An 18,132-nucleotide genomic window follows, 5' to 3' on the forward strand; every position below is an offset into this window, starting at 1 on the left:
TAAGATTAAAAAGCTAAAAATTTGATATTTTTAAAACATTTAAAAATAATGCTAGAAGACCAAAATTAGAAAAATTATTATAAGAAATGTTTTAAAAGTATCTAAAGAAATATTTATGAAAAATAAAAGTAAAACTCTTCTTTCTCGATATTTAAAAAAAAGTTTCAGCTAAACAAAATAAAAATAGCTACAATTAATAAAATTTATGTTTTATATTTAAGATTAAAAAGATACAAGTTAGTTAAAATGAATTGTTGAAAAATCATATTGTAGACTAGATTCAGTGTTCTTTTTATTTGACTTTTGAAATTAAAATTTTGCCATTAACAAAAAGGCTTTAACTTTATATAGCATCAATTTAGTCATACTTTCGTTATGAAAGTTATAGTTTTTTCGAAAAGTTGTTTCTTTTTTATAGATTATTTATAAAATTTAGTTAATGAGAGACCAGTTTTTTTTTATTTAAAAAAATTGGTTGCAATTTAATTTAATCAAATAACATATTATATGTATTTAAGATGGTATAAAAAAACTTACCATAAAACCTTTTCATACTAAACTTTTTTGTTAAGAAAAGCTGCTTAAAAATGTTGTGTTATAAAACTAACGAACAGTTTTCAGTAAATTTCGCAAAAAAACTTTCAAAAAGCTTAAAATACTGATACATTGCAGAGTGTGGGGATGCTACTGTAACTATCAAATTTAATATATCTTCTTAGCAGAAGTCAACTATTTAGTTTTATTAAATTTTGTAATGAAAGCTTATTTCCTTTAAAACATATGATTGTTTTTAAATTAAAAGTATGTGTGTTCTGTCAACTAAGCCAGTGGTCTTCACTGTGTGCACTAAGGTGCTTATAAATACTGCGACTTTTGAGTTATCAGCTATAAAATGTTTACCTTTGGCAAATACCACAAAACCACCCTGTGCGAAGTTTAAGCTGATTAAAAGAAAAATTTGTAGACTTTATTTTAGATTTTTAAAATCCACCCTAATGCAAGCTGTATGGGACCCAAAAAATGCGACCTTAGAGTTTTTAGCCGATTTGTTTTACATGTGGCCAACTTTCACATAAACACATTGTGCATTATTTAAGACCATTTAAAGGAAGCTTTATGGAGGTGCTTCTTGATTTTTTGAAAGAAGAACAAAAGTTCAAGAAAACTTACAAATAAAAATAAAAGTTACGTAAAATCAAGAAGCGCCTCCATAAAAGTTTCTTTAGATCTTCTTAAAATCAGACGATTTGCAAAAATCAAAACGGCGAGAGCGGCATTGGTGTTCCAAGAAAAAATTATCGGGTATAGATGATGTTTGGAGCAGCGACTTCTGGTCGTACATGCCGTGAATGATCCACGGTCGCCAGAACCTTGGTGGCCATAAAAACCAAGGTGTAAGCCGTTGAGGGAAGGGTTGAGTGTGAAGTTTTCGATAGTTGCTTAAACAAGCACTATTGAAGCGGCCGAAGAAGCGTTTTGAGTTTGACTTTGTCGGAGCGGCAGGCGACACGGTGGTGTCAACGGGAAGTAAAATGTTTGTTTGTTTTCGGCAACAACTCGCAAACGGTGGCCGTTTTTGACGTGCATAAAGTCGAATGGCGTGAAGAAGCGTTTGAGTTTACGGTGAGTTACGAGCTTATTATGCTTGTTTAAAAGCACCTCGGATGTAGTTTTTAGCATTTTTGTTTTTATTATTTGTCAATATACACTTGCGTCATCTGTTGAACTAAAATTAGCAATATAAGCACTTCTTAAAAATTACTGCTACTTTCAAAAAATTATAGCTATGATAAACATAGACAAATAGTAGCTCAAAAGGATATTGCCTAAATATTTTTGTTTTTTAATAGATTAATAAATTAATTAATTTAGTTTAAAATGTTAAAGTTATGTAAAATAGAAATGTATTATATAAGTGTTGGTAAGATTAGTTATAAATTTTTAGACTTCTTTCTCATCTTACAGTTTTTATTTTTAACTTAACCATGTTTTGTATTTTGCTGCAATTGTCATGGAACTAGTTTTCTAGCACTAAGAAGAAATGAAATAAAAGTTGTTACAATTTTTTTTCATTAAATTAAATAAAACAAAACAGATTTAAAGTTAATAACTTTTTTGACGAAATAACTAAGCAGTAATCTTCAAAAGCAAAACAAAGTATTATATAAAACAAATTAAAACTTAAAAAAAAAATGAAACGTTTTCATAATAAATTCAGAAAATTTAAAACAAGAGTATTTGCTTTTATTTAATTTTAATACAATGGCTTCATCATACCAATTCGACCATCAGACTACAAGCTTTCGGTAGACTGATACCTTTCGTTCTACTGAAACTCGTCAGTTAGCCGGTTAACTTGAGCTTGTCACACGGCATAAGAAAGTCCAGACTTAGACTCTGAACACTTTCAACAACTTTTTCTTTGTTTATTCAACTTTACTTGATTTTTTTTAACTCTCAATCATTTTTCTTATCTAAGACGTTTGAAAACAGAATTAGTTGAATTAGAAAAATTTAAGTTTTTTAATTGCTTTTTAATTTGAAAAAAAAGTTATAACTGTATATCCTCTTAAAATTATGACAACCTCGTAAATAATAGAGTAAGGGAAGACCGAGAGCTAATTAGCCTGAAAGTATCTTTGTCGAAACAATTAAAAACTACTTTTTACTGCAGTATTTTAAAATGTGCTTTAAATTGTGTTTTAAGTATACCGTATTTATTATTACAATAAGATATCATTAAATTTAAGCTTTAAAAAAGATACCAAATATGATATATTGTATAGTTAGAGTAAAACGCTTTGTTCTTTATCAGGAAAGACATCATTTAAATACCTTTTTTTATAAAAAATATAAGTGCAAAAAAATACTTTGTTTAAGTTTTTATATTTCCTATAAACGTTTTATTTTATAAATACACTTCACTATTTAAGTGTTGTAAACGCTAAGTTTATAATATTTATAAAAGTATTTTTTAATTGTTGAAACTTCTCGCTGAATGTAAGAGCTAATAAGATAAAAATAAAAAGCTATAATTTATTTAAAGTCTACTTAAAGATTATTTCTTGTAAAAATCATGGTTAGTTCGTTAAGTAAACAAACTTCTCGAAAGTCATTTTAGTCTAAACTAGATTAAAAATTTGTACGATTGTTTAGAGTTTATTTAGATACACTTGAAAAATTACAATTTTTTTTTGATTATTCAACTGAATTATTATTATTGATGTCCTGGATAAGACGTTAATAGGTATCCATGGTGTCTAACTCGGTAACCGAAAGGTTTTTGTTACGCCAGGTCCATGGACCAAACGTTTAAGCTCTTTTTTGTCGTTGATTTTAAAAACATCGCTTTTATTATCATATTATTATTATTATTATTATTATTATAAAAAGATAGAAATACCATTTTTATTAGGTTTTTAAGATAGTATTATATCATTATTTAATTTGATTATATTTTTTGAAAATAAATTAGCACTTTATCTTAACCATGTTTTTTTTTATTTAACTAATACAGTGCTTTGAGAATCGAAAATGTCTGTTTGTTGTCCAAAACTAATGTAATTAAAAACTTTAGTATTTATATTTACCAAGACATCTCAAAAGATACAAAGTTGTTCTCAGGAATTTATTTCTTAAAACTTATAGAATAATTTAAGTAAAATAGGTTTCAATTGGGATATTATCTAAGATGTTTTTAAATTTCATAATTTTTGTATACTGATGATTAGTTCATGCGAAATGATAATCCTCACTAGGTTTGTTGATTGAGTTATAATGATTTTGGTTCAGTCTAGCTTTTAGCAGTCTAGGTAATTCTTTTTTTATACTTAATAAAATAAAATTTCTTTTGTTTAGGTACACTAACTACGTATTTTAAATCAATACTTCAAAAAATGCTGATTAGCTAAATGATAAACTAAAATTACTGTTCGAATGTAAAGTTTTGAATAATTTTTGCAAATGTTTGTACATAATTCCACCATACGAAGATTTTATTCAAGTAAACAGATAAGTGTACTTCCTATGTTTCTCTTACTTGTTTTATCTTGCTAAAGCTAATTGTATAGGTATAAACATATATTTGCATTTGTAAAAATCTAACAGCTTGTAAGAATTAAAAAAGCACATAAGTCTTAACCTTAATGATTTCATTTATCTTAAAGACTAAAACTATAAATAAGCATTAGCTTACTGCTTGAATTATTATTTTTTGTTTTTCATGCTAAGTTGTACTTAGTTAGTATCATCATATGTTTTAGTTTTTCAATCAATGTACGCTTTTATATATTTTTAATATGTTTTAATAAAAGTTTTTAATGTTAAAAATAAGGTTTTCCTTTCATAATTTTATAGCTAAAAAAATAAAGTTAAAAAGAGATCGTGCAGCTTGATGACCAAAAGGTCGTTTCATGGTCTAAGGCCTTTAAGCAAGTTTTCAATTTTCAGATTTTTTATTGTTTTTTAATAAACATACATTTAAAAAACTCAAAAATGTTAAATGATAAAACAGCTATTCAATTGAATTCTACGAAACGTACAGCAAATATATAGGTAAAAAATGAAATAAAAGAGTAAAAAATGGTACTTTTTTGTATAAACAAATATTTAAAAAAATCTTAATATGTTAGAATAGGTAATTTTTTTACAGTAAATGTGCTAGTTTCTTATATTTTACACTGGGGTTGGGCTTTTTTAGTGAGAAGACCATATTTACTAAAAAACATATCGTTTGCTGAACTTGTTTATAAAATATCCTTAAGGATCTCATAATCTAAAAAAATTATAACTTTAAAACTGAATATAGCTCTAAAAAATTAAAACTGAAATGAAAAGTATACTTTATACACATTATTTTGTTCTACCAAACAAACTAACAATAATTCAAAAAATATATTCTTAAAACTCTGAAATTGAGAGTTCTAATTTTAGTTGTTTTTTCAAGTAAATTTCAAGCCAGAGTCGCGGATTAGAGATTTTAATTTGCAGACTCTATCCACTTCGCAGGCCGTAAGTTTCCAATTTCTAACTATGATTTAGTTTAAAAGAGTAGTCAATATGAAAAATTAAACAAGTAAACTTTTTTTGTTTAAAAAAAAAAAACAATTTGATAAAATATAAATCTAAAGTTTACAAATCAAAAGTTTGTTGGTGATATATGTAATATATTTAAATACAGTAGCGCAATTTTAATTTTTAATTTTTTTTCTTAAAATAAAAACAGCACTAATGCAGGAGTCCGCTAAAAACAAAATATACTAAAAAGACAGTTGTTTTTTTAATTTAAATAGTCATGCCTTAGTAGTTAAGTTTATATAATTATTTCAAAGATAACAATAAAGTTTTAACAAACGTTTGTTAAGTATTTAGTGCTCAGAAGTCAGAACTCTTTTTATTTATAGTAACCCTGCTTGTTGATACCTTAGCACACCAAAATGTCATAGTGCGTTTTATTTTCACTTTGGGAATTTTATTTTATTTCAGCCAACCAGAGGTTTTAATATTAAGTTTAAACATTTTGCACATAAATTTAGTTTATTAATAATAGGTTTTAAAATTACAACAAGGGTAGTACATAGTTGACTGCATTCATTTGAAACTTGTATTGTTTGATTATCATTATATTTTTTTAACATATAAAAATTTGAAAAATATCTATTAAGTGTATGAAAATTAAGATACATTATATTTCCAACATTTCTCTACAGAAAATAATTAAGAAAACAATCTATCAGTTTAGACTTATTTAATAAGTAGTTTTGTAAGATGTCACACCAACCACCACCGGGTTCTGACCCAACAGCAGTTCCACCAATGAACAATGGAGCAGGTCAAATGTACACTGACCCACAATATCAAGGTAAACAGAAAATAATAAGTTGGTTTATTTCAGTAGTTAAGGTGTTTATTTCTTTGTTTTTTCTTAGTTTATTTTTTATAAAAAAAATTTTTTAATGGTAGAAAAATATCAGACTCAATCTTCCCTCAACAAAAATAAACATTTTTATGAAGGTCAAGCAAGCAATTTTTCATCACCTGTAATTTTAAAATTAACACTAAACTACCAAAAAAAAAAACTATCTATTCAACTTTAGAAAGTTGCCTTGGTGACATGTCATTTTGCGAACATTCATAAAGTTAAAATCTCAACATTAAAAACCACAATGTGTGGGAAAATCATGAAGCTCAAATCCCCAAGCAAGTTTCTACCAACTCTACATCAAAAAACACAATAATCAAATCATGCTATCAGTGCCACCAGTGTGATCTCACAATCAGCTGTTGCAAACTCAAATAAACCAATACTAATAAACCAACTTTTGTAATAATATTTACAAAAACTCACAGTACTTAAGCAAATAAAAATTCTAGGTCTTAAAATATATAAAATATTAATTTTTTAAAGTTCTAATATAATATTTTTATTTCAATTAATTACTAATGAACTTTACCGCAAGATCAACAACAACAGCATCCAAGTTTATAACAACCTACAACCGGTTTTGTCCTAATTAGGACTCATCAGGCAAGCGTAGTCGCAAGAAACCACTCTTGAGATCTAACCAAGCGGGCTTAAGTACTAAGAACTGAAGCAGCAACTTGTGGGTAAAGTTGAAAAAATTGACACAGCTTGATCATTCACAGCCCAACGTCTCAGACATTGTCAGCTTATTGTGAGATTATAGTCTGTACTCCTTTGATCAGTTTTAACCAGTAGTTATTACAGCCATCATCAACAGAGTTAAGATGTTTCGCGCCATCAATAATAATTAATGAACTTTACCTGCAAGATCAACAACAACAGCATTTTAATAACTGATCATTTCAAAAGCATAGGGGGAAAAACACTTTTTTTACTATTTGATCTTATTTTATAAACTGTTTACTAAGCTACAAGATGCTTTTTACACAATTTAAAAATTCAAAATAATTTCTGAGATATAGCCGGTCAAAGTAAGAGGCAACAATAGGTTCCTTATGGGAGGTGCAAACTAAAATGGCAAATAACTAGAAATCACTAAAAATTTAGTTTTTTGAGATAACTACCTCAAATTTTCAGGAAGTGTTCCTTGTAATATTTATAAAATTCTGTCAAGACAAAATTTAAAAAGATAAAAATTTTATAACAAAAAACAAAAAAAAATTTTTTTTTGCTAATTTTTTATATAAAGCTTTTATTTTTCAATGTTTTTAAATTAAATTGGCCCCAGTTGGCTCTGTTTTAGAATATAGTTTTACAAAGTTAAAATTATTTGAGTTACAGTAACCTCTTGCTTATTTAAGCACATTGTGTCCACAGAATAAATGCGCACATCATTGTGTCCACAGAATAAATGCATAAGAGATTATAAAAATACGAGGGGTAAAAAATATACTTACTTTAATGGCTGTTTTTTAATATTGCTTTTAGTTAAAAGCAGACTGGGGATTTCTGACTTTTAACAATTTGTTTACTTAACTTATAAATATGAAAACAAAAGATAAAACTATACATATATTAGAAAAATATAATTTAAATTTATATTAAACAACAATACTTGTAGAAAAATTAATAATAAGTAGATTTTATTTTTATTTATGTGTGACTTATTTGATACTTAACATTTATATTCTATTATACGTAGCAAATTCAATTTATAATTAAGCATTTGTTTACAATTAAGAAATGGTGTGTCTATATCAAAATTTGTTTCTATAGCCTTTTACATAAATATGCATTTTGTGCTGTAATGGATTTATTTTTTTGAACAAAAATATGTAAAATATAAGAAAAATGTTTAATAAAAATTGTTTATGTTACTACAGCTTTTTTTTATTTGACCTTTGCCAACATAAGGATAAACTTGTCTTGCATTGTATTAAATATATATTAATGGAATTTTTGAGTAGGAATGAAATTTCATCCTATAAGAATTTGAGGATTTGAAGGTTTTTTTTTATTTAAAGGTATAAAGGAGGGGCGTTAAGACACCTAAGCTATAAATGTCAAAACCATAGAGTACAATTGGCTCCTTACGGAAGGCACAAACTAAAAATTCAAAAATATTAATTTTATTAAAAATCATTCCATGTGTTTTCAAATAATTCAAATTTTGTTTTTGACTTTTTGAGAATTCTAAAAACTAAACAAGAGTGCATAACGTCACGAGTGCGTAAAGATGCAAGAGGTTACTGTATTATTTTTTTTTAGAATGACTTTTGATATTATAGTTTATATATCAAAGGTATAAGTTTTTTGTAATTTATATTTTTTTAGTACAAATAGTTTTATATACATACCAGTTTAGTAATAACTAAAAGTCATGTTGTTTAAATATCTTAGTAAACGATTAGAAATTTGTTTTTGTCAGGACAACCAGGTCCGCAGGGTTACCACATACCCCCGCAGCACATGCACCCAGCAGCAGGACCCCAGTACCACCCCGGGCAACCAGGTCACCTGGGGCAACCTCATCCTGGACACCCAGCCGGCCCATCTCATCATCACGGTGGTCCCCAGGTTCATCCAGGCCAACCGGGTCCTCCAATACCACCAGGTTTGTGAAATTGTAATTTAGTAAAATGAAAATATTTAGTTTTGAAATTTATACTAAAACAAAAAACATATATTAACTAATAATGTTAAATAATATTTCTGATATTTTTTGATTGTGTTAATCAAATACAAGATAAAGTACAATTAAATATGCAACTGGATCTATAAAATAAAACCTAAAAAATTAATAGTTTACTCTTATTAATATTGTTATAATTTAAATAATGTACTATATATGTTAAAATCTTTGTTTTTTTTAACTGTTTAAAAGAGGGTAAACGGTTTGAAAAAAAATGTTTTGAAAGCAACAGTGAAGTGTTAATAATAACTTTAATTACTGTTTATTTGAAAGTTCTAAGTAAAAATCTATATGATTTTTTTTACATGTTTATAAAGTAAAAAAAAATAAATAAGTTTCTTACATGTAGCTGGACAAAAAAGCTAGGGGCACAATTATTATGGCCAGTTTTCTTGAAATTTAAAAATTCAAAAATAGTTTTCTTTTCTATCTTTTCTAAGCTTAAGGTTTTAGAGTATGCTCTTTGCATGATAAAATGAGTTCCTTTCAAAAATTACAAAAAGTATACCAATATATTACATAAAATAAAATAACATATGATATAAGTAATATATTTATCTATAAGCTTTATAAAGTTTCAATTATTAAGTCAAAAATTTAATTCCTTATTCTTTAGTAAAAAGATTAATTCTTTAGATTAAAGATTAAAAAGTTCAGATGAACAAATTATAAACTGTATGTATGTTTGAGTTTTATAAGTCTGTAAGTTTCAATCAAGAAAAATATTTTTTGTAACAATTAATAAAAATACAAAAAACCTAACATTCTGAACTGTTGTTATTTAGTAATGTATAGAATTTTAATTAACTAATTTTTATTCAGTAAAAAAATGTATATTGCATGTCTAAACAATAAAAACTGCAATTATTCAGGTCTGTATCACAATACAGCTTAATCAAACTATAAAAATAGATTAAATATTTTATACTTCAATAATTTACAAAATTCAGTTTTAAACATTAAAAACAAGTATTTAGTTAGTTACAAACAAATATTCTCATCAAATAAAAATAAACAATTACTTACTGGTTTTTCTATTTTTGCAAAAAAATAATTTAGAACTAACCTTTTGTAAGCTAAATAACTATTTCATTAAAAGATAATCTGTTTTCAGTTGAAGAGGTCAAATGCATACACTTTGTGCACATCTATTAGAAAAGTGTGTTCAGTTAAATACTTAACAAAGAAGTCAACTTATTTCTCATCTGACTCAGAGCTTTTATTCTGCTTATCTTTAAACTATTGTGGAATAATTTTTAAAACTTTTACAAGTTTCCCAAGGTGGTCGTATCCTTGTAAATTTAATGAATAATTACAAAATTGTTAACTAATTTACTAGATCAAATTTATACATAACAGATCCAAGCTATCATTTAACAGGTTTGTCACTTTACCTGGAATCCTTAACCTGGAATTTGGGAAATTTTGAAAACGACCTGGAAATACCTGGAATTTTGAACAAAAATCACTAAAATAACCTGGAAAAACCTGGGTTTTTAAAAATTTTCATATGTTCAGTTTCAGTAGTAAAATTTCGAATTAAGTCAAAAAAATCTATCATATAAATAAAAAATTTTTGTCACCATCAAATTTTTTATTATTAAGAAACATATTTAAAGTAGCTTTACAGTATCTTTTCAATGTTTTTATACTATTTAACACAGTTTCTTACCATAAACTTAACTTTAAACTAAAAATAGACCCATAAATGTGTAGTTTTAAAACCTGGAAGAAATTTGGAAAACCTGGAAATTTTTTTGAAAAAATGAGTGGCAACCCTGATTTAAATAAAGGCTTAGATTTTTACAGTAAAAGTTCTCTTTTGCAAGCCTAATTCTCCATACTCAACCAACACATTATTATCTTCATTGTTAGAACAGCTTTTTTTAAAAAGCTGTCTACCAACAGGTCACCCACCCCAGCAACAAGTGGAACTGACACCGGACTACATCAACGGCCTCCGCAAGCACATTGGCGAAATGCAGCAGAAGGGAATGACCAACGATCCCAGGTATCACCAGTACATGCACCAGGTGCAGCAGTACGAAATGAGGATTCATCAGCAGCAGCAGGTTTGTTACTTTTTTTTTTTGATATTTTAGTTTCCTTGCTTTTGAGTTTGCTTGATGTACACAGTTTTAATAAGAGCAAAAAAAAATATTCTGTAATTGAAAAAATCTAACTGTAATTATATTTGTATGAGAAGTACATGTACCGCATGCAATACATGCGACGTATGCACATACAGGCGCAACAGCATCATCCTGGTCACGTTCCACCTCTGCATCCGGGACATCCGCAGATGCAGGGACTGCCACAACACGGTCCACCAGTTCAGGGGCACCCGCCAATGCAGCAAGTCGTCAACCGACCTGCGAGCGGTCCTCCTCAGCAGACGCCACCTCCCTCAGCTCAACACGTTCCAGTTGCTCAGGGTGAATTTGAAGTTTTATTTCACTTGTCTATAAATAAAATGTTTTAGTTTCCCAAAGTATTTAAAACATTTGACAACTACAAAGTTGCACTTCAAGTTATTAAATGAAAATCAAATAACCAACATTATAAACAGTTTTACTAGTAAGAAAAAGTAGAATGTAAAAAAGTATAACATCTATCAAAAATCTTAATGATTAAATCTTGTTGCCATAAAGTTTTATTTTTTGAAGCAAAAATATATTGAAAATATATAGATAAAATTGTTATGTGAATAAGTAATAATGTTCATATACAGTAACCTCTCGCTTATTTACGCACATTGTGTCCACAGAAAAAGTGCGTAAAGATATAAAAGATCGTAAAGATACGAGAGGTACCAAATATACTTACTATATGGCTGTTTTTTGATATTGCTTTTACTTAAAAGCAGACTGGGGACTTTCCTACTTATAACAATTTCTTTATTTAATTTATAAATATGAAAACAAAAGATAAAACTATACGTATATATAAAAAAAGGATTTAGATTTATTTTAAGAAATAATACTTGTAGAAAAGTTTTACTACTTTTTATTTTAAGTAGAATTTATCATTTATTTAAATGTGACTTAATTGAAACTTAATATTTATATTTTAGTCTACTAAGCAACTTCAATTTATAGTTAAGCATTTGTTTACAACTAAGAAATGGTGTGGTGTATGTATCAAAATTCCTGTTGCTCTATTTATATATAGGGCAAGAGTGCTGTACTATTTATTTGTGTTTTAAACTCTCAGTGTTTAATTATATTTTCATTATTTAACACAGTCATACTTTTTTCAGAACTTTAATTTAATTTCTTATTGTTAATATAATTTTTGATACACTGAGGTATAACTAAATGTTTATCAATTAGTAAAGGAACATAAGTTTACAAAGTCTAAAGTAATAGAAAGGCGAAATAGTGTTTAAAAACATGTTTTAAAATAAAAATATGCAATTAACCTAGTTTTTGTAATATTAAAAAAAATTAAATTTTTATTTTTTGAATTTTTTTGAATTCTAAAATGCGTAACTAAACGAGAGTGCGTAACGTCACGAGTGCGTAAAGATGTGAGAGGTTACTGTATATAAAAAAGTTGTCATTTAAAAGTTAAATAAAAAATATAAATAAAAGCCTCAGCACCACCAAGCGCATCACAACCAACAATCAAAAGCGAGTCGCCATCTGTTGCTAGTGGCGATAACACGCCATCTGGTGGACACAATAAAGATGCACCAAGCTCGTCTCAAGCAGCTCAAGGGTAAGTGTTCAGTAATGTTCAAATTTTAAAAAGGCATGTGCAGTAAGTTTCTAAAAAATTGGTGCCAAACTGGTTATACTCAGGGTTGCCACTTTACCTGGAAAAACCTAAAATACCTGGAATTTGACATTTTAAACAAAAAAGAACCAGGAAAAACCTGAAATTTGAGAAACTTTGAAAAATAAAACTGGATAAACCTGGAATTTTGACAATTTTCATATGTTCAGTAGTAAAATTTCGATTTGACTCAGAAAATCTGTCATGTAAAAAAAAATTGTCATCATCAAAAATTTTTTTTTATATAAAAAAACATATTTAAGGTAGCTTTACGTTACTCAATGTTTATATACTATTTAACACAGTTTCTTACCTTAAACTTAAATTTAAACTAAAAATAGACCCAAAAAATGTGTACTTATAAAAACCTGGAAGAAATTTTGAAAAAATGAGTGGCAACCCTGTATACTCTTTAGTGCTTAAATTATTTTTCAAATAGTCGTTAAGTTTTAGAGATCAGATAAATATATATAACCCTTTTGAAATTTCCAATTATATTTTGTAACAAATTTTAAAGTTTTCAAAAATTTTTGTTTGAATAATAAGTAATTTCATTTCCTTTTAAAACTAATTTTCACACTTAAAAAACACTAACCTTAAAAATGTTTGGAAAATATAGTTTTTTAATTTTAAAATTTTTGTATGAATATTTATTTTGCAAATTGTAATTTTTTCAATTGAAAGCTACTAAATTATTTTAAGTTACAAAATAATTTGCAAAAAACTGTTTAGCAATCAGTAGAAAAATTAAAGCAGTTAAACTAAAAATTTACAAAGCAAAATAAAAAATCTAATTAAGAAGACTATTCAGTGCCCACATTAATAAAAACAATTATTTTGTGATAATCTCCACACAACATATAAAAACTAGAAATACACCACCTACATCTTTAAAACCAAATCAAAATTACGTTTTTCACAAACAATACTTTACTACTCGCAGAGGCCCTCCAGTGGTGGCCAACGGTGAAAAGTCTCAGTTCAACCAGGCGCAGTTGTACCAGCTGAGGTGCCAGATAGTGGCTTACAAGTTGTTAGCCAGGCAGGAACCCGTTCCCAAGCAGCTGATGGCAGCAACCCAGGGCAAGCAGAAGCAACAGCAGCAGGGTTTTTATTGATAAATTTTATTGACTTTTTTTATTTTTAATTGAAGTTCTCAAACAAATAAGTTTGACTGAATTATAAGCACAGTTATTATTTTTCGTCAAAGTATAAAGTTTTGATATTCGTGAAATGATTTCAAAAAAAAATTAATTAGGTTTTTAAGCATTTAGTTTAAGTCATAATTAGTCATAATTTTAAAACCAGGTGAGAGCCCTGCAGCAAGTAATGGTCCCCCACAACCACAACAACAACAAGGTTGGTAAAAAAACCTTTTTTATCAAATTTTAAAGTATTGTTGTTTTTACAAACAAATGTTTTTAAAATGTATATAATTTTAAAACCTAGTTACCTTTTAACATTTTTTTACGCATGATAGTTCAAAAAAACTGCGAATATAACTTATTAGGATAATTTAATTAGGATTATTCAAGGATATATATTTTTAGTACATTTATGTTTTATTGGTAAAAAGTATCTTTTTTTTACAGCGCAATCACCAGCAGTACCACCGCAGCAACCAAATCAACCATTAAATTCGAACCAGAGACCAGTTAATGAGGATGTCAAACCAAAAGTACAGCCTGTTAACCAAAACGATGCTGTAAGTTTTAATTGTTAAATAACGTTTTCAAAATAGTTAAGTTGATGTATGTATTTATTATAATTCAAAAGCTCTGTATGACTTTGAGTAACAACTGTTATAGTGCAAAAAGAAGGTGAACAATTAAGAAGAAAGCTGTTTCTTATATTTTATACAAACATTTCTTACAAAACACTCCACATTGTAACTAAAAGTTTCGAAAAAAAAATCTAACCAAACACATTAAATTACATACACACACACTAAATATACAAGAATTAAAACACAACAGAATAATTCAAAAAGATAAGTGTTCTGTAACACATCAAAACACCCGATACTTGACAAATTATAATTATTTTGTAATTGTAAAACTAATAAGTATGAAACATTACTACCTAACTATATCGATATACTATTATCAAAATTAATATGATGATACTAGAAACATCAACAAGTACCCAAACAAGCAAAATACTCAATTGAAAAACATTCAACAACGATAAATAAGTGTTGATAATAAATATATACGACAGCAAGCCCCTTCAACATCGCAGGCGCAAGACACGAAGCAGCAGCTGCCAGCTCCCCAGCAGCCGCAAGACCTCGCATCTCTACTCCTTCTCCCGCCGAAAATATCCAAGCTGGCTCCGGTTAAGAGGCCGGAGGGCATCGACTTCAGCCAGATACTGAAGGAGAGGGAAAACCGGTTGGTTTTACTTTGTATCGGGAGTAATTAGCTGGAGTTGTTTTAATTGAAGTTTTCACCAACAAAGAAACGCAGAAAGTTTTTCAATATGATCTTTCTTTAATTTGAAACGTTATATAAGATTTTTAAACTTGACAATTTTTTTTTTCTTTTTGATATCTAACTAAGAGCATCAAAGCTCACAATGAGTACTTTTTAGCTTTACAGAAATTAAACTACAAAAGTGTCCAAGTTACTTGTCTAATATTCAATAAAATTGAGCCACTGATGACACAATGACTATACACTTTAACTAGTTAGTGCTGAAAAATATTAATGTATGTATACTTTCTCAGCATGGAAGTGCAAATAGCGCACAGAATACACGCGCTTGAAAATATAACTGCAGATTTGCCTGAAGAAATCCGCATCAAAGCGCTGATTGAACTGAAGTCGTTGAGATTACTTGGTAAGTGGTCTTATTTTAAAACTGCCTGATTTTTATTATCATAAAATAAATATGCCAGCTGTTTTTAATTATAGTTTTAAAAACATTAGGAACAAAACAAGTTAATGTTTAGTTTTGATTTTGTTGGGTGTACAAAAGTTGTTGTAATTTTTAATAAATTACAACGATAAAAGAACAGTGTAACAAAAGTTTATAACTAAAAAAAATAATTAATTAAAATTTATTTTTTCCTGTGATGATTCATTTTTCAGATTATTTTATCATTAAATATGCTTATAAATAATTACCTAACAAAACAAGTTTTATTAGTTTATCATAAGTTTACTGAAGACGGATAATTATCTGAAAAAGTTTTGAAATTAACTAGTATGCAATAAATTTGTAGATTTTTATAAACTATCTTTTGATTTTTTCTAAAGAAATAACTTAATTAATAACAGGTTTTTCTTATGCTTGTTTTTTAAAAACAAACAGCCATTAGATACTACTTCAATTTTTCTTTGCAAATATAACAATTACAAATAAGAATTGATACTATAATGAAGAATTACTAACATTATAGCTTGCTTTTAATACATATTCAAAAATTATATTTAAACAAACTATAGTAAACTTTAATTATAATTTAGATTCTCTTATACTACAAAAGTACCATTTGATACTCTAAAATACTTTTAACATACATTTTATTTAATAAAGTTTATACTTGTTATGTATAACAGGATTTCAGAAACAGCTAAGGGAAGAAATAAATTCCACAATGAAAAAAGAAACCACTCTTGAAACTGCGTTAAACGTTAAAGCTTACAAAAGAGTTAAGAGACAGGTTTAATGATTTGCGTTGACTTATTTATTCCATTGCGTGTTGTTAAACATATTATCAAACTTTAAAAAATACCTTGATACAAACACAATACTGCGTTTATCTCATTTTAAAACAAAAATATAGAAGTTTTTTACTATATTTGTTTCAAAAAATTTTGTCATCTACTATTGTAAGAAGTTTAATTTTTATTTAATTAGAATTTCTGCGTAGTATGTTTTAAAAAAGTATAATAATATTTTAGAAGGTATAACTATGTTTTTTTTTGTTCGCTTTATTTCTTTTTTTTTTTTTATAAAAGTACTAAAAAATTATGTTCTTTTTTTTTGTTGGTGTACCCTAACTGACTGAAACTTATTAAAATTGTTTATAATTTTTTTCTTAATAATCAAAACTCATTACAAACGATGTTTTAAACTGTGTACGACTAAATTTTAAAACTGCTCATATTTCGTCCACCACATTGAAAACTTTCGCAGAACTTGCGCGAGGCGCGCATGACAGAGAAACTGGAAAGAGCGCAGAAGATGGAAGTGGAGAAGGTGCGGAGGCAGAAGCACAACGAGTACCTGAACTCGATCATGCAGCACGTCAAAGAGTTCAGGGATTACCACAGAGACAACAAGTTGAAGGTTTTTGCATTTTTCGAATTTAGTGATGTATGCAAATTTAGATTTTATCATGGGGTACGTAAAGTTTTGTTCGGAGTTTTTGCAACAGCTACATCTGCATATGTTTAAATGTAATAGTTTTATTGTTGCTTTTTTATTCAGAAATAACCAACAAACACTTATTACGAACAGTTTCAGAAGCTGATAAAAATAGCTTTAATCCGTTTTAAGCACCAAATTTATTTGCTGACAAAACATGAAAATAAAATTAATATTAAAAATAGCTTCAGAAGATAAACAAGGCAATCATGATGTATCACGCCAACACTGAGAGGGAACAACGAAAAGAAGAAGAAAGAATTGAGAAGGAGAGAATGAGAAGGCTTATGGTGAGAAATAATGTTTAATTACTATAATGATGAAATTTAAGTATTTATAGTTGCTGAAAATTGTGTATTTAAGTTTATTTGTGTTAACCATTTTTTGCATTGAAAAAAGCTGGAAACCAACAATAAACAATCTACAATTATTTAAAGATTTGATAAAACAATATTTTGCCAACTGCTGTAAGTCAAAACATCATTATTTCAACACTATTCATTATTATACACTCATTAAAAAATCCATCCGCATTGAACACAAACCCCCTGTAAAACTCCGTCGCAAACATTCGATTATGATGTCATAGGCGGAAGACGAGGAGGGGTACAGGAAGCTGATAGACGAGAAGAAGGACAAGAGGCTGGCCTACCTGCTCGATCAGACGGACGAGTACATCAGGAACATCGTCAAGCTGGTCAAGGAACACAAGACCACCCTGGCCAGGAAGAAGGGCATGATTTCCAAGAAGAAAGTCGTTGTTAGTTTGAAAATCGTTTTTTATAAATTATGTGAGTGTTGTTAAATTTAAATTCCTAGTTTATTTTTCTTTAGTGCTATAATTTACAATTAAAGTTTAGTATGGTCAAAATACTAAAATAATTGTTTTTATTTATTTTTAATTTACATCACCACTGGTAAACGTGTATCCGTTTATTCAAAAAATTGTCTGTAAATGTTAATAATAGCTTGCAATTATAAACGTTTAACCAGGACAGCACAGTGAACCCGTTGGACGTGCCGGTTCCAGTAAAGAACATGGAGAGTGGGGAGGTTCTGGTTGGAGAGAGCGCCCCAAAGCGAAGGGACTTGGAAAAGTGGCTGGCGGATCATCCAAAGTATCAGGTATGTGCAGCAAGTTTGTTTACTTGTTCACCACTTGGTAGCTGGTATTGTTTTTTTAATTTAGTTTTAACTTGTGTAAAAAAAATTAATTTTACATTTTCTTACCAGGAGACAAAGTTGAACGACGACCAGCCGATGGATGTCGATGAAAGCTCTAATATGGTTTGTTTTTTTGATTGCTTACGATATGATAACTTTATTGATGTTGATAGCTTTTCTTGAAAACTTTTAATTTTTTAAA

At 28.0% G+C, this 18,132-nt stretch overlaps 1 protein-coding gene across 1 annotated transcript in view; it reads left to right on the plus strand.

Moving 5' to 3' along the window:
* The first annotated feature begins 5,714 nt into the window (after positions 1–5,714).
* Positions 5,715–18,132, plus strand: part of LOC145829896 (SWI/SNF-related matrix-associated actin-dependent regulator of chromatin subfamily A member 2-like) — a 37,134-nt gene continuing 24,716 nt past the window's right edge. Inside the window, exons 1-16 of the mRNA XM_082937770.1 lie at positions 5,715–5,860; positions 8,352–8,537; positions 10,524–10,687; positions 10,864–11,050; positions 12,209–12,335; positions 13,336–13,499; positions 13,701–13,751; positions 13,985–14,097; positions 14,613–14,785; positions 15,121–15,233; positions 15,956–16,059; positions 16,536–16,688; positions 16,952–17,056; positions 17,356–17,526; positions 17,760–17,891; positions 18,000–18,053. Coding sequence (XP_082793896.1) covers positions 5,767–5,860; positions 8,352–8,537; positions 10,524–10,687; positions 10,864–11,050; positions 12,209–12,335; positions 13,336–13,499; positions 13,701–13,751; positions 13,985–14,097; positions 14,613–14,785; positions 15,121–15,233; positions 15,956–16,059; positions 16,536–16,688; positions 16,952–17,056; positions 17,356–17,526; positions 17,760–17,891; positions 18,000–18,053 — 2,091 coding nt within the window. The 5' untranslated portion in view covers positions 5,715–5,766. The remainder of the gene's footprint in view (positions 5,861–8,351; positions 8,538–10,523; positions 10,688–10,863; positions 11,051–12,208; positions 12,336–13,335; positions 13,500–13,700; positions 13,752–13,984; positions 14,098–14,612; positions 14,786–15,120; positions 15,234–15,955; positions 16,060–16,535; positions 16,689–16,951; positions 17,057–17,355; positions 17,527–17,759; positions 17,892–17,999; positions 18,054–18,132) is intronic.

Source organism: Thalia democratica, chromosome 2, assembly GCF_965202585.1.
Source record: "Thalia democratica chromosome 2, ktThaDemo2.hap1.1, whole genome shotgun sequence".
NCBI classification, from domain to species: domain Eukaryota; kingdom Metazoa; phylum Chordata; class Thaliacea; order Salpida; family Salpidae; genus Thalia; species Thalia democratica.